The sequence below is a fragment of the Hoplias malabaricus genome, chromosome 10, assembly GCF_029633855.1.
Source record: "Hoplias malabaricus isolate fHopMal1 chromosome 10, fHopMal1.hap1, whole genome shotgun sequence".
Taxonomy (NCBI): domain Eukaryota; kingdom Metazoa; phylum Chordata; class Actinopteri; order Characiformes; family Erythrinidae; genus Hoplias; species Hoplias malabaricus.
The window spans coordinates 20,100,201-20,122,288 of NC_089809.1; the positions used below are offsets into that span (position 1 = coordinate 20,100,201).

A 22,088-nucleotide genomic window follows, 5' to 3' on the forward strand; every position below is an offset into this window, starting at 1 on the left:
ACTTTTCCTTCCACCTTCTTCCTCTGCTGCCCCATTTTTAGGCCTGGTTGTTTTTTAAATTCCCTTTAATTATTTGAATAACTTTTTAAATTCAAATAGTAAATAAATACAATAGTTTTGCAAAAATAGGTTTTTAAATTCCCTTTCTGAATGTGATTTAATAACTACTCAAAATATTAGTAACAGCACCAATACAAGCCTGGGTTTTTGGTATCAGATCAGAAAGGAAATGTGTGGCATCTCACATCACTATCTGGTACTTTTCACCATTTAATGTGGCCAAGAACCACCTACTACAACGGGAAAATAAATTTGACTGACACGCAAAAGGTCCAAGAGCCAATCAAAATGTAACTGGCAGAATCAGAGAGTGAGCCAATTTAACGCCCTGAAAATATCCGACTCTCTTTCAACTTGTGGGTGGAGCATCTGGTGCTGAGACTAACTAGCTTAAAACTTGATTTTCACAGAAGCTTTTCTTTTAAAATAAAGAAAATGGCAACCAGGACCCTCTATCAGCTCATGCCAAGGATGTAATAAACCAGTTAGGAACATTTAAATAACTGGACAATGTAACAGGACGTTATTAACAAAGTCTGTGACAGCTTTTCCCATGGAATCATACTACAGTCCATCACTACAAACCAGTGTCATTTGTAAGATATGCTTTGGTTAAACTAGATTCTGATTTTTGAGAAATATTTTGGCTGGTATATTTCTGTACTACATGAATATGAGGATCAGAGAGGTCATAGGTTGCTGACAGCAGAAGCATGGAGATGATATTTTTACTTTAATCCAAATCTGAAGGTTGTATTCAGAATTTGGCTGTCAATCTTTCAAATAACATCTGCTAATCTCCATCTCTATAATATCAGCATTAGACAAGACCCACTAAATCATGATGAGTATATAATGTCAATAATTTGTTGACTTTTCATTGCCCTTAAAATAAATAAAGAAATAGACAAATACAATTAAATAAAACCAAAACCCTCACTACTGGCATTAAGACCTTGCAAACAACACAGTGAGATAACATGGAAAATGCCTGACACGCTGTGGTGAACACGTACAATATTTCAAAATGTGACTGTGGGCAATGTGATGTTGAGCTTAGTGTGTGGCAATGCCAGTCTGAGAGTGGTAAACCTCACTAGAGTAGCCTCAAAAACAAGCATACCCCATGCCAGCACAATTCCCAAAGCCAACCATTTTAAATTTGCTCTCTCTGGACTGTCTGTGTTACACGCTGATTTTAAGAGGTGCAAACTGGCCTGTAAAATGACAGGCAGTTGGATGAAATATTTTTGCATTATTCCAAGACTTTCCATTACTATTTTAAGCTCTGCACATATGTTCCAGACCAAAACAACGATGGGACACTTCAATATAGCTAGAGGTCAGGCTGAAGACAATAACAATGACATTGAAGGAGCTGGCCAGCAGGTCAAGTCTTTATAAGTCAAAAATAATTGCATTGTTTTTCATGTGGTTACTGAATAATAAGCCTGAAAAACTGTATCCCAATCATTTCTAAGGGTCTTTCAAGTTCACTGTGCCCACATATCTCTTCAGTGTTTGTCATTGTTAGTACAGCTTTCCAACTTTCCAATAACAAATTGCACCAATCACCAACCAGTGTTGTGAGGATAATCACATTCTTCCTCATGGACTGATGAATCTCATCAATGCATCTAACTGATCATAGTTCCATATCAAGACAGTACCAAGTGTTTGAAAAAGGGATTTTATTCATTAGGCACCAGTGAAAGTAAAAAATACTCCTTCTCACTAACTACTGCTCAAGTTTTTTGTCCTAAAAACTGAAATTACGAGGCCCTTTGTTTGCACCCTGGAAAACAAAATCTGCAGTCACATTTCCATCAGCTACAAAAATGGAATACTATCAAAAGGCTTGCTGTAGAAAATAGTCTCTTTGACAAAAAAGAGGAAAGAAAACAGGAGCAGGAGTTCATCTGAACAACTGGAACTATAAATTACATATTCATCCTCAAATCCTCTGACATATTTAGATTATGTGCGGTCAGGTATAAATAAAGAAAACACTAAAATTAAATTAAATACTGACACATCATTTGTTACTCAAGATGACGATGTAAAAAAGTCATCTGTGTGTTTGTAGAATGAGAACAGGAAAAAAAGGAAAAGTGAAAATACAGTGCATCAAAATGACATGTTCTGGGTTGGAGACACGGACATTACATTCGAAGAGAAATGGCTTTGCTTTGTTGATGTCCATGTGATTAAACCTGACAGAGGAGCCAGACACACAGCCAGACGACTGGATGTGGACTTTGATCATTGTACGTATATTTACACCTTGTGGAATGTCGCTTTGGTCAGCTGTGGTGTTAGTATCTGTGAGGCCAGCGCCTGTGGCGGTACTGTGCTCGTCTCAGCTCCTCGACAGTGTTGTGGTCAGGACTGCTCTCGATGCACAGGACGATGAAGTGGTTAGAGCAGCTGCGTGTTTGCTGACTCAGCAGACCACTGTACAGGAAGGATGCCTGACCAGTGATGGCCATATCGCCAGCCCTCCAAGACTCACAGTTCTTAGCGTCCAGACGCCGGCCCCTCTCTGAAGACCCATGCCATATCGCCTTCTGAGGCCTGGAAGACACAGTACATTAATTTATAAATATATACAAAAAACATTAGTCTTAAAGGATACACAAAAATGTTAAGGAGATTGGAATCAGCTATGTGCTTTTTTTTATTTGTTCATGCTGAAATTTTTTAAATTAGTAGTAATAGGTAATTTATACAGTAAATCACCGTATATCACACAATGTCATCAGCCTCAGTAAGTTACTGGTGCTAACACAACTTCACTGGTCAGCATTGGATGCATTGGATGAGAACGCAAACTGCCCAGATGTGTAATATCAGCTGACAGATGACCATTCAGTGGTCTCCCGGCCTCAGATCACTAAGGCATAACTGTGGATATAACCAGCAAGCTCGGTTCATATTTATCAAGTGATTTGCCTGAAGATTTGATCAGCACAGATAAGATCGTCCTACTTATTATTATCTTCCTATTTATTTATTTATTGCACTAATTAACAATCATTCCAAATCCATTAAAAGTGCATTATTGTATCAAATAATTTTTTTCTATATTACACACTTTTAAACTAGAGACCGGTATGTATTTTAAGAGGTGTAATTTAATGTAGCATATATTTTAAATCAATTACAATGCATTAACTTTGATATCAGTTGCTTTTAGGGTTTGCAGTAAATTGCAGATTAATTTATGAAGTGGCGACGTTATCCACATGCATGCAGAATACATTTTAAGCAACCAATCAGTGTCACTGTTGCATTCCTGTTTAAAAAAAGGCATTCTAGTTACTAGTAAGACTATTCACTTCTCATTTGACTAAAATAAACAATCAGTCTTGAAATGTATTCATTTTAATTGCTTCCTACAAAATGAGTTGAAACCTATAAATTTGTGACATTAAAACGGACTAATTTTTGTGTTTTATATTATGTTTTATATTTTACATGCAATTGTAAACATAGGGAAAGATAAAGTAGCTTTTTTAGATATATTTTAAATGTAAAATGAGTTAAATATTTACACAAATACAGTACTGTGCAGAAGTTGTAGGCACCAGAGATGATGAGATTTAAAAATCTATTTATCTGAGCAGTAAGTGTTTATTTGCTAAAACAAACAAACAACAAATAATGCTCAACATTGGAATAAAACCAAATAACATTATTCCAGTAAGTGTGATATTCTGTGTGAATGTGTTGGTTTAACTTTTTCCAAATCTCTCCTCGTGGCAGTCCGTATTATTTGAGGGTATCATCCAATACTTAGTTTTACCAGTTATTAAATAATGTGTGCTGTTGATTTAACAAATTCATGCAATCAAGGAGAATCTGAACAAAGCACTGTTCTTCAAACTCACTCACACCTACTAAATCTTATGTTTCCTATTTTTTATATGTTTTATATATATATATTTTTTGTAGTTACTGTGATTATATATAACTTTATACAAGCACCACACTTACTGAGAAGGCATTAGTTTAAATATATATAATTACCATAGATGCCTAAGACTTCTGCACAGTACTGTATATATATTGTTTTTTTTTTATACATGTGTAAACTTGTACTGAGTATCAACAATCTGCTGAACTGAACTCCACATGATTTCTTATGGTCTGAGTGGTCCCAGGTGAAGTGCATAATGTGATATAACAGCACAGTTATTATTGCCCTCTCGTGGCCAAAGCTTTCCTAAAGTTCATCAATCTCAGTCAGGGGCTCAGTTCCTTGCCTGGGCTGGTTATAGTGCCAAAACACATAGAGAAAGTGCAGAACCAATAACTTGACCACAAACTCCCACTGACTCACATCTACAGAGCTACTATGAGTTGAGACCTCATTTTAAAATGAGTTTTGAAAAATACTCTTATAAACACTGGCATTCTCATAAAACAACACAACTCGCTGATAATGAGATAGAATGCTCTCAGCAGGGCATTGGATATAAAGCAATATTATCTAGACGTGCAAACCCCACATTCATCTATTAATTTGACACAGTGTCCCAGATGTTTTTGAGCAAATGTTGTCCCATGTAAAATTCTGGGCAGCCCTGGTCCTTGTCTGATGATATGATCTATTGCTTTCAGTGATTAATTTAATTCTATTTGGTAAAAATAAACATATTTGGAAAATTATGCCTACAATACAGTCAAGAAAAGCTGGGAAGCAGGCATGTTTACCACTGCATCACATTACTTTTTTATTGTTCGTTTTAATCATAATTGTAACTGGAATTTGCTCAAGACTTGAGCTGCATAGTCATTGGTGGTCATTGTTTTCAACACGCCCCATACATTTTCAATAGGAGTCAGATCTGGACTGCAGGCAGAACATTCAAGCACACACGTTTTGTGTACAAGCCATGTTATTGAAGAATAATATAGTTTTAGGTTGTATTACAGAGTTAAACTGTGTTAAGTGACAATTATTTTCCAAAGTACTTCCAAGCCCAAGTGGCTCACAGTACCATGTGCATCATAGCAGCATTATGGTTTCTTATGCATTACTGCCTGAGGGCTCGATGATCACACATATTCAGCAGCAGTTTCTGCCCTTGGCTTTTACACACCAAGAGTTCCTCTGACTCTCTGAAACATTTTATGATATTATTTTTTCATCTACTTTAACTGTAGATGGTGACAGAAGGTTTGCAATTCTTTGCAAACCTTAAACTGTTTGACAATTCAATCACAGAAGTGAGAAGTAAATAAATAAATATATAACTTTGACTTTATCCCAAATTTTTGGAGTATGCTGTATGCAGTTTGTAAATTTGAAAATATTCAACAATTATTTTTATGTTTGTCATTGAAAAAGCTGAAATTGTTCTTTGCCCTCCGGCCTTACTGTATTTTTAGTAAGTAATTTTTTTCTGAAACGGAGTCCGTATAAAAAAATCCCCATCAAATATAAAATTTGGCAAGTTTAAAAATTGAACATTGCTGTCAGAACAAAACCTTGTATCTTCAAAAGTGTCAATTTATTTTTAATGCAAGATAATCTAATGGGGTTGTTACACCAATTAATTTTTGGGGACAATTTCTATTGGTCAGTTCTAACATGATATTAAGGGAAGCATAATCATGTGTAGATAATGAAAATACAGGGTTTTCTTCTGACAGTGGCATTTTGGGCTAGTACTACACACATATATGCTAGGTCATATGTGGTGTGGTTACATGGTAGGCTTCATTTACTACAAAGTTCCACATCAACAATTCTTTAATCTTAAATGTGGGAGGATGTTGATGATGCTTCTAGCTGCCTCCTTCTGCTACATCCACTGATATTTCAGCTGAAAAACGGAGGCTGCCACATGGCTCCAAAATGCCCAACTTCACAAACAGCCCTAAACGGGCCACTCTATAACCACAATTACAGCTGTACTTTCTCCACTTCCCCCATAGCATGGTACCAGGAGCTAAATTTACTACCCGGGGGTATAAATAGACATAAACAGAGCAAGGAAGGGCAAAGCTAGTTGTAAAAATACATTAGGGAAAAAACAGGGGAGGGAATGGATAGGTGCAGTTTTGTCTGGTTTGTGGCTATGCAACCGTGCCTCACTCAAATGTCATTTCAGGAAAAGGCTCATCAAGCTGGAGCTACATTAGATGTTTAGAGCAGGTTGTTTTGACAATATGGGGAGCATCAGTGTGACCTGATGCCACAAATAGCAGTGAATAAAACCCTGCTGCTCTGTATACATTTATGCTAATGTATTTTGAAAAGCAGCTATTCAATGGACCCACCAGTCCACCAATAGTGAAGTATTTCACTATAAGAAACACACAATTACACCTCCTGTAAAATTGTGAAAAGTACTTTGCTTTGATATTGAATAGGCTGCTTTTGATCACCATAGCCGGATGGACTACAAATGTTTCAGTGAGTCATACTGTATTGCTCCTGTTGAATGAAGCATAGTAGAAATAACTGACACATATATCATAGAGTAATACAACTTCATACACCATGACATATGATTTTTCATAATAGAAGGTTAATACAATGCAATAAATTTCTCTTTAGGGCATGGCCTCATTGAGTTTCTTGCTAACACACTGTCTCCATGAGGCACTCTGAAAATTTACACTGTAATGAAATGATAAATGCAAAAACCTATTGCCATCTTTGACTTAAATTTGAAAAGTTAACTGACCAGAAGGGATCGCTCATCACATCTCGTCCATCAAAGGAGTAGAGGGGGATCCCAGAAGGGAGGAAGTGGTTGGAGAAGATGCTCTCCCAGTTCTTAAACAGAACCTCACCCTGGGAAGAAGCACACACATAAACTTTACTCCTTGTGCTCCAATAAACTGTGAAAAACAACCTTTCCGCTCAACAAAACATGCCCCATTCCTTCAGGTTAGAAGCGGATGATAAACACACATCGCTTCACACAGCTAGACATATCATTGCTTATGAGCATTATGGTAAATGAACATCCTCGATTTCATCCAGTCATCTTTCTATAAACCTCAGGTTCATTTGAGCTGTAAACATTAACCTATTAAAAGAGAAGTTCTCCACAGGACTGGTTTACACAGAACTTCCAAAAAAATTTGCTAAATAAATTCATAATGATTACTTATTGAAATTACGTAAGAAACTACATAGAAATGGTATACTTTAAACTGCCACAATTTGTTCTGAAATATAATATTTTTTTCAGTTAATTGCAATTAATTGTCTATGTCTATTGGCTTAAAATGGGCCCTGCTGCATTACCTTGAAGTAACAAATCAAAAACTGGCATTAGTAATTTACTGTGTTAAAATTTGAATATCATGCTATATTTTTATCAAATTTAAATAATAAAAAAATGCATCCTCTTCTTCACACAAACAAAAATGTAATACACATTAAGAATACAGATCTAAAATGTTGCATTATGTTAAAATATGTAGAGAGGGACAACTATGTCCTCCAAAGTGAGCTAAATTCTGATTCCTTGTTTAGGCACGACACTATGCTATAAAATGAAGAGTCCTTGGGCAAGGCACCTAGCTTCTGTAACAGGATGAAAAATGTAAACTTCAATAAAATGTAAATGCAAATGTTTTGCTGACCCTGAGGTTAACGATGGGTAAACTGGTGCGGAAAGGTGACTGCACAACGTCGATAAGGTCCTGGAGATGGTGAGAGAGGAAAGCCTTGTACTCATCCCTTATGCCCATGGCCTGAGCCTGCAGCCGGCACTGTCTGTTGACTGAGTGGATAGAGCCCAGGTCACCGGTCAGAGGTGTGTTCAGAGCCACCAGTCTGAGCTGTGAGAGAGGTCAGCACCAATAGATTAAAACAGATCAGAAACGCCAAGTGCTTCATGTTAGACAGGCAGCCAAACTCTGGTTTATTTTCACACGGTCAGATCTGTATTTTCTTTCTTCTTTTGAAACCGTATATCTGATATGTTTAATACTTTCCTTGAAGTCTAAACACAGGAACAAATCCCATCCAACCAGATCTTTCACATTCTGATTTGGATCACATTCATCTTGTGTGCAACAGCCATTTTGGCAAATAATCACAAGCTGTCCTAGTAAAAACACACAAAACCAATCAGGTTAAACAGAATATAAATCTGATTGGAGAACTGGAGCCTGCCATTTGTAAAAGAGCCTGAGGGGAACTGGAGCAGTGATCAGAGCTTTAGCAAGTTTATCGCTGTGTACTCTGTGTAAATGTATGCAAATATTACTATTGCACGCTTTCCCTGATGTATGTTTCAAATTATGCCAAATTACCAAACAAATGTAGAATTCCAATAGTTATCAAATGTATTGTGCATCATCATTAGACATTTTTAGTGAATCTAACAATTAACTCTTTAAAATTAAGTTTCCACATTCCTACACCCTAATATAGTTTTTCGTTTATAATCAAGATGAATGGATTTTTTGTACAAAATAAAAAAAATATTATTCATACTATTCATACTCTTAATATATATAAATCCCAAAATGTGTTGGGTTTTGACTGTCCTCTGGTAGGTGTTATACTAATTACACATGTGGCCATACGGACACACATAGACTAGTTTGTTTCTCCTATTGTTCTCAGATAAACCCGTCTAAGTCTAAAAAGAGTGAGTCCCTATTTATCCCATTGTCCTCATCTTTGGCAAACATCTGCATTTAGAGACCATCCTTCAGCATGGACTTACCCTGCAGCAAACCACTAACATAAACCTAGACTGGCTGGGATGGCCATGCAACAGTGCTGGATGGATGGAACCATAATTTATAGTCTAAAACGGGATCTCTGGAAACCACTGGAACACAAGCTAGAGCCAAGCCAATGGTTTCCCCCAACTGGCTCCAAACACAACCATGACAAATGCCAAATAGCATGTATTTCTATCTTTGAAGAAGAAAAGAATAGCCTGGGAAAGGTACATTATATTGGTACCACACACATATACACACACACGCACACACACAGCTCAAAAGTCACTATCTTAACTTTGAGTATAAATATGTTAACCACTACTTACTGTATGTTTGCATATATTTCTTAATGTATCATCAATTTACCATGTTCAGTACTATGCTAACATCAGAGACCACACTTCTTTTTTCATTTCAAAATAGCCATTATGTAAGTAACTCTTTAATCTTAGTTATATTATTTATTTATTTTTATAAATGGTAATCTACTAGGGAAAAAAATTAATCAACATAAATTACAGTTTCCAAACCTGAAAAATTGAAACGTTTACTTGGATTGTGATAATCGACAACCAGTTTCTAAGACTGATTTTTGGAGGTATGGAAATGTATGCCAGAACACTGAAAGAAAGTCTCATATCATCCCTGTCCAATTAAAAACATGTATCTCCATTTTTGTGTATTTGTGGTTTACTACTTCATTTGAACAGCAGCCATCCTTCACATTGTATAAAGTTTCAAGATGAATGGATCAATAGAAATGCACCAAAATTACTTGGAATAAATGTTTTTACATTTAATTACAATGAAAGATAAGAAGTCTTTTCCTTCTGTTAAGTTACTAATTTGGGAGATAAATATTTTCCATTGGACAGTGATGATATAAAGAAACAACAGCATGTTGGACCCAGTTAGTGCTGAAACCTTTGATACTATATTGAGGTTTCTGTATCGTATTCTGTTAAACATGTGCCTTTTGCCTAACATTGAAAAACGTTTAGCATGTGAATTTATGAAAAACTAATGTTATTCAAAAGTCTCTGACTTTGCTTGATCCATTTGGAAACACATGAATTCAGACATGCCTAAACACACATGCTCACACTTGCACGAACACAGGGATTCTTACCGCACTTCCTGTGTGGATAGTAGGGGTACTGCTGAGTCGAGGGGTCAGTATTAATGGGCCAGCCTATAGAGGATTAGACAGGCATTTTTACAGCTGACTCTAACAATGTAGTACATACACACATTAACAACTCAGTTCCTTACAACTCCCTTCACTTTCTAACACTGCTACCGTGCAACCTGCAAATATTTCACTCTATGAGGACAGGCTTAGTGTTTACATGAAGTTTACATGAAGTGTATACCCTGTAGATTACCACATAAAACTGCTCATGTATTCCCATGATTTTTCCTTTTTTTAAGCACAAGAAACAAAGCAGCTACATTGTTTATAGTGTGAAATTTTTCTGCCGAAATAACCAAAATTTTAATAGTGTTTTGCCGTCTTTGTGGATACTTATGATATGCAATTACACTGACCAAAACAACCAATCCTGTGCTGTCCTTCCCTACACAGCTGTAGTAATAATTACAAGAACCAGCTTATGCATTTAATGTATGTATAAACCTTTACATAAATGGAACTTACATCATCTTGAGAAAGAATCTGAGAGGGATACACCTCAATCAGCCCTCCAAGCTGGAGACAGAGAAAGAAACAAAAGAAAAACATGCACATTACCTTTCGAAATGTGTAATCCCCTGCCCTATTAAAGAAATATTTACTAATAATAATTACACTGCTTTGAATTACATAGTAGAACCTAGACATCAGAATGTATAAGGCTGGGACAGTGAAGGGCAGCATATGCTTCCAACAAGCCCCTATGCTTCTTTTCTAATTGGGAGAGTGAAACAATGCATTGTGATTGAACAGCTCAGCAGGCTTGGAGGAGAACACTGAAGGCCCACTTGTGTTATTTAACTCTGAAATGGCTAACATTGGGCTTAGGGATTTGTGAAAGGGTGAGGTCCATCTTATAATCCCAGAAGGGGCCAGGCTAGTTGTGCTTTCTGAGTCACCAATGAATAAACTCACAATTTTCCCATGATACGACCAATGTAGCTCATGTTTTATGTGTTATTTTTTCCAGTATGTTCAACTCAGAAACTCAGAGATAGAATAGGTGCATTTAAATTTGGAGAACCATGTTACATTTAAGTTTTTTAAACTTTGCAGAGGATATGTCATCATATTTTAAGTTGGAAAACAACAGACATTTCGCTGGGGAGTGCATGTTTCCATTTTACTCTATTCAACAACAGGTTAAGGTTAAGCATTTACCTGAATCTCTCTCCAACCTCCTGAAACTTTGAGGTAGAGTTTTCCTGTATCTGTAACCAAGCAGAATGTTCCCACTTCATCCACATAGGAGTTGTGTTTCAGAGATTCAATACTTGAGTATTTCTTGACCTGTGACCACACACAATCACCACAACATGGATTATCATCAATGCAGTTGTTTCCAAAAATCAGAATGCCACTCACTTTTGACTCATGCAACAAATACAGTATTGGGATGGAATACCACACTATACACATAAGCATCCTTGGTCAAGACTCCTAACTTTAGCGTATTTATACAAACATGTAAAACATTCCAAAAGTTACTTCTGATAAGACCGTCTTCTAGATGCTATCAACATAATAAATGTTGTCACTCACTGAGCCAGATACAGCAGCAGCTTGTCCTGGGGGACCAGGTGGCCCTCGTGGCCCAGGTGGTCCAGGAAAAGCAGCAGCTGAAATAACAATAATACAACAAAGTATTAAGTCTTTCGCTTTAGATGATGAATCTGCTAAAGTGCCAGTGCCTGTTTCTTTGCAGTGTAATGAACAGTCAGAATGGAGGTGACCTCAGCAGGACACAAGTTAACAGGCCAGTTACTCTCTCAGCATTGAAGTCCATCAATGGGATGTCTTTTATCAGCAGAAAAGAGAGTTGAAGACAGTAATATACAGAACATTTCCAAGAACCAGCATCATCACCATCAAGACATTTTTGGTTGAGAGGCACTGATTCGGTACATCAAGCAAGAAAATCATTAGCAGTGCGTTTAGTTCTGAACAGATGGCTTCATGGTTCAGCTGGCCAACAGATGGACAATTATAATTTCTTTTGAGGTGTGTTACAATACAGATCCTCAAACATACCACATGAGAAAACTAAGTCATAGCCAGACACAGGCATTCCATATTCTGTTATCATTTTCCTACTCACTGGAGCTGTAGCCAGGGGGTCCGGGTGGTCCAGGAGGCCCGGGGGGTCCTGTGGCACCAGCTCGCCCAATGCCAGGAACACCAGGGGGTCCCTGAAGTCCTGGGCGACCAGGGGGCCCAATGACAGAATCTCCTTTAGGTCCCTATAGAGACGAACCATGAGCTTTATATATGTGAACATAAATCATTTAATGCACAGTCTATAAATGATAACTGGTTCATTTATTATCAGCCACTGAACTGTAGAGCACCAGGCTTTCATTATTTATGGCTGAAATTCTGTCAGGCATTTTCTGTCCTGCGTGAAGGGGATATGGGAATTAATTTTTATTTGCTGCTTGTTATATAATTTAATTTGCATTTGTGAAGCAAAAAGAATAGTACACAAACCAATCCCTATCATTATTTTCCAAGTTTTTTGCTTTTTTTCTGGGGGGGTGGGTTGGTTTCTGCATGAATTCTTTTTCATCTCTGAACGAAAGCTTGCCAATCCATCCATTTATAATTACACCAGGCAACGCGGCAGTGAGACATTTTGAAGGCGGTTTGTCATCATGGCAATTAATTTTCACAAAGGCAAATCAAACATGACTTTCCCAGAGTCAGAAAGACAGATCAAACAAACTTGTAGATGAGAGGGATTGTGTGTGTGTGTGTGTGTGTGTGTGTGAGGAGGAGAAACTGAGATAGAGAAGAAATATGATTGAAAGTGGGAGGCAGAGACAAAGAGAGAAAAAGAGACAAAAATGTGTAAGGGAGGGGAGAAAGCAAAAAAGAGAGGAATGGAGATGGGAAAGATCAGAGAGATGAGAGAAGAAGATACAGAGCAGGAGAATAAAGGAGGGAGAGGATATGCAGTAAATCTATTAGAAAAGGTCAGTTCTATCTGAGTGAATTTATTTCTATGACTACTTTATTTACCATTCACATGCGAAAGTTTGGACGCACATGCCAAAACTAAGTTTTGTTGATCTTCTGTACACTTTGGCACATTTGAAATCATAATTACTGTTTATTTTAACACACTGGGAACAAATTACATCATATGTGTGGCATAAACATTACATTATATTTTATAATTTATATAATTTTTTTTCCTCAATATAGCATACTAAGCAAGTAAATAGTAGTTGTATATTCAAAAGAGCAGAAAGATCTTAGCGGCTACGTGTTTGCAAAAGCATCTTCTAAAATCAGGTAGAAAATTAAGGACACACTAAAAAACAAACCATTGTCCTGAACACCTACATGTCATCACTCCCTGAAAACATTTGGTGAGATTGTGAAAATGGTTAAACCATTTTTTATAAGAAAGCAAATGTAGAATTTTTCATTTAAATCTGTGTTTTTGCTTTATACAGGGTTTACTTTACTATACTAGTATTGGATTGATTTTCTCCAATGATTTTTCAATGATGATTCATATGAAAAAGACGTTATACTGACACCTAGTGGCCTAGGTGTATTAGAGATTCAGTATTTAACATGTCTAAAACATGGCTACATACAGGTGGGGGACCCACTCCAAGGAGAATAAACTGGCATTTATATACTTTATCATATGAGCTGTGCTTTAATAACAAATGTAAATTATACATAATCTCTTTAGTAAATATGCTCCATTTTGGTAGAACGAAAATGAGTGACAGTACATTCAGCAAAACATGTATTTTGACTAGTGATGGTCTAACTTTTGCATATGAGGGTATAAATGAATTATAAGATTTTACAGAAATAGTGTTATGTGTATTATGTAAGATTACTCACCAACAGCCCGAATCTTCCAGGTGGTCCTGGCATGCCAGCCTCTCCCTTCTCCCCCTTCTCTCCCCTGGCACCCAGGTCACCCTTCTGCCCCTGTCACACACACATGCAGGAATGTAAACATGGCCCAAACACATGGGCACATGCAGCATTCAATGTAAACCTCACACAAATGAGCCCCCAACATAAGCAGACAAAACACAGGGTGTTATGCAGCTTTTGAACTTCCAACACAATTTCATTCAGTCACGGTCTGCAGACTCGTATCAAAGCCAAATACGATACTCACCGTGTTGCCTGCTCCCAGCATCGTAACTGTGACGGAAAAATACACAACCAATAAACACACACAGACTCATGGCACAATCAGTTACAATAAAAACAAACTGGAGTGCTAAGAACTGAAGGAGAAACAATGCTGATAAGATGATTGCTCTGCACAACAATGGAAAGTTTTTACTACTTCAACAAAGTGCAGTATTTTTGCATTTACTGCTGCCTTGTGTGCTGTTATGATGATTGGACCAAAAGCTTTTCTTTAAAACAGACTTTTAGCACCCCACACCTTTGTGGAAAGCTGCTGTTTCTGCATTTTTCAGAAGCATTATTGAAAGCAAGCAGACATCTGGCTACACAACACAGACATATCCTTTTATGACAACTGATATGAACCTATATACATTTTTATCAGGACACTGAAGTGAGAGTGCACTGCTAAACAGCTCTAGTCTTGGGATCCTGAGTTAATTCCATGCCTCAAGTCACTGTCTGTGAGGAGTGAGTTCTCCCAGTGTCTCTGTGGGTTTTTTCTGGTTTCATCCCACACTCCAAAAACACATGTTGGCAGGTGGACAGGCTGCGCAAAATTGTCCAAAGGGGTGTGTGCATTTGTGTGACTGAATGTGTGTGTGATGCCCTGCAATGGGCTGGCACACTGTCCATATTGTTACATGACTATTGCTGTTGTCTCTCAACCAAAGAGCTGATGAGCACACTGGTGTGGACTGGCTGCCATCACAACATCCAGGTGGATGCTTCAATTTGGTGGTGGTTGAGATGACTCCCTAATGTTCCAAAGAATGTAAAGCCAACTGTGTGTGTAGAAAAGCACTAAGTTTAAATTGTATTTTAATGTTCTATTGATCCATTCATCAAAATTTAAAGGAAAAAAATAATTAAAATAATACATTATTTCAAGGTAAATATACTTAATAGTTTCAAACCGTAACATACTTGTGGGTCCAGGTGGCCCTGGGAGACCCCTTTCGCCCTTCTCCCCTTTGACTCCTGATGTACAATTAGCTCCCCCTTTAGGCGAGAATCATGGAAAGCAAGAAATGAGAATCACAAGAATAAAAAACAGAGCAAAAAAAATTTAAATAGAAATAATAATAATAAATCATAAGCATTTCATTCTTCCATTAAAATCATATTGCTTTGTGTGTCTAGTGAACATATCAGTGTCATGCTAATATTGGGCTAACAGCACTGCTGATGTTCAAACTGCAATGTAGACAACATAGTAGGAAATATTTAACTAAAAAGAAATTATTCACTGTTGCAACTTAAAAAATGTAGTGCCCAAATGGGCACTGAGTTCAAGTTCTATTGCAACATTTTATTTTTTCGATTCTTTTAACATTACTTGAAGTTCAATGAGCTTCGATTTATAAGGCAGCCAGGCCATTAATTTAAAGGAATAAACTGAAAACTGTTTTTAAACTTATTTTATAAATACTAATTTTAGCAATTGCATCAGCTTCTGTTTCTACTGTTTTTCTGGGCCTGCCTCTGTTGTTGTGGTTTGCTTGCTTGGCCTCTGGAGGTCGTAATAACGCAATAGTGCACTAGAGCTCAGGCGGTAGGTGAACTACAATAACACAGACACAATTTAACACTATTTTTTATTTATATTTCGTGTTGGCTTGGGCATTATTTTTATCTGGGTATAGAGATAGCTCATCAGGTTTTTCTTTTTCTTTTAATTACTTTTATTTTACATGCTTTCCTGGTTATCTGCAGTATGGGATACTCTGGCCTTCTGTGTCCACTCCACACATTTATTTGGCACAGCACCAGCCTTTCCTTCTTTTCTGTTTAAGGAGATTTATAAGACCACTAAAAAGAAGAGCTATGAATGGGTACTACTCTAATGAAATCCAAACAGAAAATGTTAAATCTTTGAAAATCTCCTCTCTTCTCTATAAAACTGGGTGTTCATTCAGACAGAATAGTTGAATCTATAAAGAAACCATTTGTAAAGGTATGAAGTGAAGGTAAATGAATAGGAAAAACTTACCTGTAGTAGAACTGCCATTGATCTGTAAGAATCCCAAAAGTGAGAAAAACACAGAGAGACATGGGTCAGGATGAATGGCAGTGTATGAACAGTAGTAAACAAAGCGGCGTTAATCCAAACGGAATGATTTTAGAGTGAAACCATCTGGGACAGAAATTGTGCACTGGACAAACAGAATAGCTAGTCCACCAAGGAGAAAAATACAGATGTTCTTATGAAATATGAAACATTTGAGTTATGTGGACTTGTGTTTTTCATCAAACAAAATAGGGCATTGTTATTTTTTCCATGCTACACTGCCTTGTCTAGAAAACATACTGAGAAATTACTGAGGTGTTATTCTGTTGTTTGGATTTTTAATAGCAAACACATGTTTTTGTAAATATATATAAAATGCATGTTCCAAAATGGTTGCCCATAATGTAATTTATGTTAATTATATTTTAAAAACATTTTAACTGATAAAAGCATGTGCTATATACACCAATGAACCAACACGTTAAGTCCACCTGCCAAAAATGCTGTTTAGGTGACTGGTATGTGTCAAAGTCACATCCATATTATTGTCTGAATTTCAGGATCCTGAATCCTCAGAGGAACATTGTCCAGATCATTGCCCTCCCTCTTTCAGCTAATCTTTTTTTCCCCAAAGTACATCCTGGTGCAATCATTCCCAAGATAAACAATGCACACATACCCAGCTGTTCATGTGCTATAAATCAAAACAGGACTCAGGCCCAGGCCACTTCTGCCATTGTTCCCAGGCCCAATTCCAATAGTCACTGGACTACTGTAAGTGCTTTTGATAGTTGACAGGGGTCAGAGTGGGCATTCTGACAAGTTTGCAGCAACACAGCTCCATGCACTGTATGGATTAAACACTCCTCCTGTAACTTTTGTGAAATGTTTCTGGGCCACAGTGTTCCTTCTGTTGCTTGTGACCAGACAAGTAATCGTCATTGCCCACAGTCCCCAACACCATGTCATTAGTTGGTTTTTTACATAATTGTACATAATGAATCAATGTGAGAGGCCTTAGGTTTTGGTTCATTGGTGTGTAACATACATCAATGTAAAAAAAAAGGATACAAAAGTCCAGTATATTATTTTACATAAACTAATGTGTAACACTTTAGAATAAGACTAAAGTTATAAAGTGTATATGGGTTAAAATCTTTTGTTTACTGGTTATCAATTATGTTATAAATACATTAAATGTAATTAATAATCACATCCCACATCCACATCCACCTAATGTTAATCCTCAGAACTTGCCTAAGTTTGTCTCCTCCATCAGTCGACATTAAGTCTGTCAGCTTTAGCACACATCTGTTAATGTTTAACAGTTTAACCACCAAGTTTAATGAATTAACCAATTGAATGTCTTTTAAGACATTAATGATAATGTGGTGTGTACCCTGACATACGAAATCACTAAATTCACATTCCAAAGTATTAGCATAGTCTTTAGCTTGACATGTTCAGTAAGGTCTCAGACACTTGCAGTTTTAGACACAAAAGAGATCACTGTTGCCCATTCTATATTTGTGTTACAAAATATTATTAAATAACGCCAATTTGTTTATAACCTAATTAATAACCATTTAATAAACAGAATTTTCAACCATATATAAACCTTTATACGTGTAGTCTTTTTTAAAGTGGTACCAACTAGAGATGGAAAGATGATTTTTTGTTAGTACATCTCACAAAATGACAATACAAATAAGGCAAATACATTGTCCATCAGTCATGCAGCATGCTTGGAGCAGTTCAAGTACTGATGCATTCAGGGTGTGGATTATAACAGGGAGGGCCATAGTATCTGTGCACATTCAAATTTAGAACTACTTCAGAACAATGTTCCTCACTCTTAGCCTTGGAGAACCATAGAACTGAGCTGATAAGTGCTTTCTCTGGCTTACAATAGCAATTTCAGTGTACTGGGTATTTATAAACCCTTCATAAGGTGAATCTGAAATGCTAGAGATGGAGAAAACTCTTAGCTTGTGCTGTGGCTCCTTAAAACTTGGAGCAAAGAACACTGTATGAGGAGTTGTGCAGATATGAATTCAATTAAGTCCCTCAAATTATGCTTTTTCTCGATGAAGCCACAGATGGTTTGATTTGAACTCAGTTTTGTGTATAAACTGACACAGAGTTTTGGCATAAGCGCTAAAAGTTGTAAAAATCCATGCACTGATAATGTGTAGTTAACTTGGAAGGTTGATAAAATGGTTAAAAGACAAAACAGAGACAAAACAAGCTCCAACTATATGATGTTTTTGCCAAAAATGGATAATATGAGTCATAGAGCATTGTTTCTAACATGAAATCAATGATTTTAAGCAGATTTTTTTGGCAAAAGCATTAAATATCATGCTAATATGCATACTGTATATATGGGTCAAACACATATGGGACAGACAGTGACTTAGGCATTCTGGGAGTGTGAGAATTGACCCTATGCACCACACACACTCAGTCACTTACAGGCTGTTTGCAGTGGGGCCGAGGAGGAACCGGGAAAACTGTCTATAAGAACGTGAAGGTAAAACAGACACTGAGCATTGGACAGTTGCATTTCCATGAGTCAGAGACAGAGAGAGAAAGATGGAAAAGGTAGAACTTACTCCATTAGGGCAGTTAAACATTCCAGGTCGTCCAGGTGGGCCAGGAGGACCAGGTGGGCCCTTGCAGATCCAGAGGATAGAGGGAAGAGTGAGTGAGAAAAAAGGGAAAAACCATATAGTTTAGTTTCCCTTAACAATGTGATGAGAAGGAGGATAATATTAATAAATTAACCACTTCTATAATAGCAGAATACACATTTTGACAATATTTTTGCCATTTCAAACAAATGGTCACCTTTTATAATGTAAATATAGGCAGATTTGAATAGCAGATCATTTGTAGAAACAGAAACATTGCTGAAATATTTTCTTATTGTGAAGGTTTGCTTTTGACCCAGACGCCATAAAGCTCTGATATTTCATGTTCTCCTTTTTAAAATAAATCATATATATGAATAACCCAGCAAGTAATGGGTGAGGGGGCCTTTATTTTAGGCTAAGTCTGGAACATGGTCGCCATCTTGAAAGCTGCCATATTGGATCAAGGGCAAGTTTTTCCAAACGGAAGGGGCTCATGCATCAAATCAAGAAAAAAAAGAAGTAAAAGGGTGTCCTGTGACTTTGAACTCACCCTGTATATATTTTAAAATAACACTGAAGGCTAAGAAAGACTTAAGGGAAAGCTGAGGATGGCAAATTTTTATCTGCTAATTATTGACATGTAGACATGTGCTACAAGCAGCTTGTTAAAAGCCATCAAAACACAGCTCTGTTTACAGGATGTTTTCTAGCTGCATGTGATGAGCGACTGTTGTGGTTTTAGACTTGTTTTCCCATGTGGCAGTTTGGGCACACATATTCTATTAAGGGAAGATAAATATATTTGTTGGCATTACTACAATTACAAGACTTTAGTTTCCTATCGTGTAACTACCGCTAAAATTCGGTATGTGCCTGACACGGTGAGAGTGCGCTTCAGGGGATGTTCTAAAACAGAGCTAACCTACAGTGAAAGGACAAGCCATCAGTGATATATGCTTTTTATTGTCCTTTATTAGTCTAGAGCTTAATTTGAAAAAACTATTTTTTTTTTGCTTTATTAAATATGGGTACTTCCATGAAAATAAAACAGAACATACTCTATTTACATGTGGTTAGTAAAAATATAAATTGGATATATATGTAGACAGAAATATTTTAAGGAATATAAAAATATGGAAAATGTAAAAACATTTTTATTTTCTTTTGTAAATGTAATAGTTTTTAATAAACTGTATATATTTAGCTACCAACAATACAATACACATAGGGCACAGAAATATTTATAACTATATACTCCACATAATAACTATGAGATATTCAATTGTATATGCCCCCAAATTCTAACATTCTAAGTTTGTGTGTGAGTGTGTGTGTGTGTGTGTACCGGTAATCCAGTCGAGTCTCCTTTCTCTCCTCTGCGTCCGTTCAAACCAGGACGACCCTTTAGTGAGAGACATAAATGGAAGTGGTCTAAATCTTCATGTACAAACTACACTGACTCCAGTCATAACATTAAACCAGGTTAGGATGAAGAACAACCACAGACTACATCAGCACCTTATAAAGTATTGGTATTGCTTCGCTGAGCTAATGCAAACATTGAAAGAACTTACTGGACGCCCAGGAAACCCAAATTCCCCTTTAGGTCCAGTTGGTCCGACAGGGCCCTGTTTAGTAGAGAAAAAAAGCACAGAAACTTGATGATCTCTGAGGCAACTCTTTGCTCTAATCAACACCCCGTTCTCTGTAACAGGTGCACAACAAAATGAAGGCAAGCTGCGTTTGAGGACTGTGCCAGAAAACAGCTGAACACTCCTCTCTGACTCCACTCTTCTGCGCCAGAACAGGGCAAAACTGGCCTCACAACTTTTTCCAAAACACTTTGAACAGAAGCAGCTGTCGCCAAGTAACAAAGGCATGGGAAGACAAAAATACTTTAAAATAGAGCCTGGCAAACACAACAATAGGGACTCAAACCACTACCAGCATCAAGAAATTTAGTGCGGAGTGGCACTGATAAAGTTATAGTACTTTCTTTATCAGATTATTATTAGGCCTCAGGTTATTATATTTATCAGGTATGTGCTTGGGTTTATAAAACCAAAATTACTGCTTCTGGTTTTGCTCCAGCTTTCTTAAAATGACGCAAAAGTCCTCTAGTACTACAAATGTTAACCAGACAGAAAGGAAACGTATTCCTTATGTATTTATGCTTTTTCAACTCTTCTTTCAAAACTGTCTTAAGCACTCAGTTAATGAGAAACAGACAAAAAAACGAATAACATTTGTGTTATCTATCAACACCATTAAAACTCATTCATGCATTCTTCTCCTATAACCCCTTCATCCTGATCAGGGACCTGGTGGGTCCAGAGCCTCATCCAGTCACTCACACACTCACACAAATGAACAAGTGCACACAGCCAATCCAACTATCAAAGTTGGTTTTTGAACTGTTGGAGGAAACCACAGAACTAGGAGTAAACCTACACTAACACAAGGAGAACACACAGACTCCTCACTTGAAGCGAGGATCAAACTCAAGACCAATACATCCCAATAAAACTAAAAATAACAGTCGTTGTTTAACGACAATAAAGATATCACTTGCTCATTTAGACAATATATCCATCTGTGCTAAATCACATATCAGCAACATCACCTTCATTATCTTTGCACTCACCAATATACCAGGAAGTCCAGGAACACCACGTTCACCCTAAAAAAAGAGCTCAGTAAGTAAATCAGTTGGGTCATGGGGGTTATATGGGACATAAGTCTTCACTGTGTCCCCAGCAGTTGTCCAAAAATGCTATGCCAGAAATATTATAAAGCAAGAGCAGGCAGGTTGAAAAATAAATGAGAAAATCTGCAATGCTCAACATGGGTAAGAACATATCTATCTATTATTTAATCTATTTATTATTTAAGTTTACATTGGAGTTACTTTTTTTCGGACTCCTTACTTGTGGGACACCTTGTATATATGAATTATTTAGTAATATTTTAAAACAAGATTTAAAGTATGTATTTAAAACAATCAGGATGCTTAAGGGGGCTACTGCCATTCCTACATTGCATGCCAATATTCCAGAATACACTAAAAATGAATTAGATATATTATAAAGATTATGTTCAGTAAAAGAAACATTTAAGTCCAGACAATCTTCCCTACATGAGTTATTAATGTACTTATGTGTGCTTTGACCCTGACAGCAGTCACCTTGATTCCTTTTGGTCCCTGTGGCCCAGTTATTCCAGACAACAGTGATCCATCTGCAGCTAAGTTGAAGGCTGGTTCTCCTTTCTGACCCTATATGCATATATCCACACACACAAAGAGGAAAACAAAAGA

At 37.0% G+C, this 22,088-nt stretch overlaps 1 protein-coding gene across 2 annotated transcripts in view; it reads right to left on the reverse strand.

Moving 5' to 3' along the window:
* Window positions 1–1,750: 1,750 nt before the first annotated feature.
* col15a1a (collagen, type XV, alpha 1a) overlaps window positions 1,751–22,088 on the reverse strand; it is a 95,540-nt gene continuing 75,202 nt past the window's right edge. For both annotated transcript variants that reach the window (XM_066682467.1, XM_066682466.1), the window contains exons 25-42: window positions 21,957–22,046; window positions 21,417–21,452; window positions 20,347–20,400; window positions 20,118–20,174; window positions 18,752–18,811; window positions 18,612–18,653; window positions 16,119–16,140; window positions 15,053–15,127; window positions 14,109–14,134; window positions 13,823–13,912; window positions 12,057–12,198; window positions 11,501–11,577; window positions 11,120–11,248; window positions 10,424–10,474; window positions 9,896–9,958; window positions 7,669–7,866; window positions 6,759–6,868; window positions 1,751–2,634 (exon numbers count right to left, since the gene is read on the reverse strand). In XM_066682467.1, coding sequence (XP_066538564.1) covers window positions 2,376–2,634; window positions 6,759–6,868; window positions 7,669–7,866; window positions 9,896–9,958; window positions 10,424–10,474; window positions 11,120–11,248; window positions 11,501–11,577; window positions 12,057–12,198; window positions 13,823–13,912; window positions 14,109–14,134; window positions 15,053–15,127; window positions 16,119–16,140; window positions 18,612–18,653; window positions 18,752–18,811; window positions 20,118–20,174; window positions 20,347–20,400; window positions 21,417–21,452; window positions 21,957–22,046 — 1,581 coding nt within the window. In that variant the 3' untranslated portion in view covers window positions 1,751–2,375. The remainder of the gene's footprint in view (window positions 2,635–6,758; window positions 6,869–7,668; window positions 7,867–9,895; window positions 9,959–10,423; window positions 10,475–11,119; window positions 11,249–11,500; window positions 11,578–12,056; window positions 12,199–13,822; window positions 13,913–14,108; window positions 14,135–15,052; window positions 15,128–16,118; window positions 16,141–18,611; window positions 18,654–18,751; window positions 18,812–20,117; window positions 20,175–20,346; window positions 20,401–21,416; window positions 21,453–21,956; window positions 22,047–22,088) is intronic.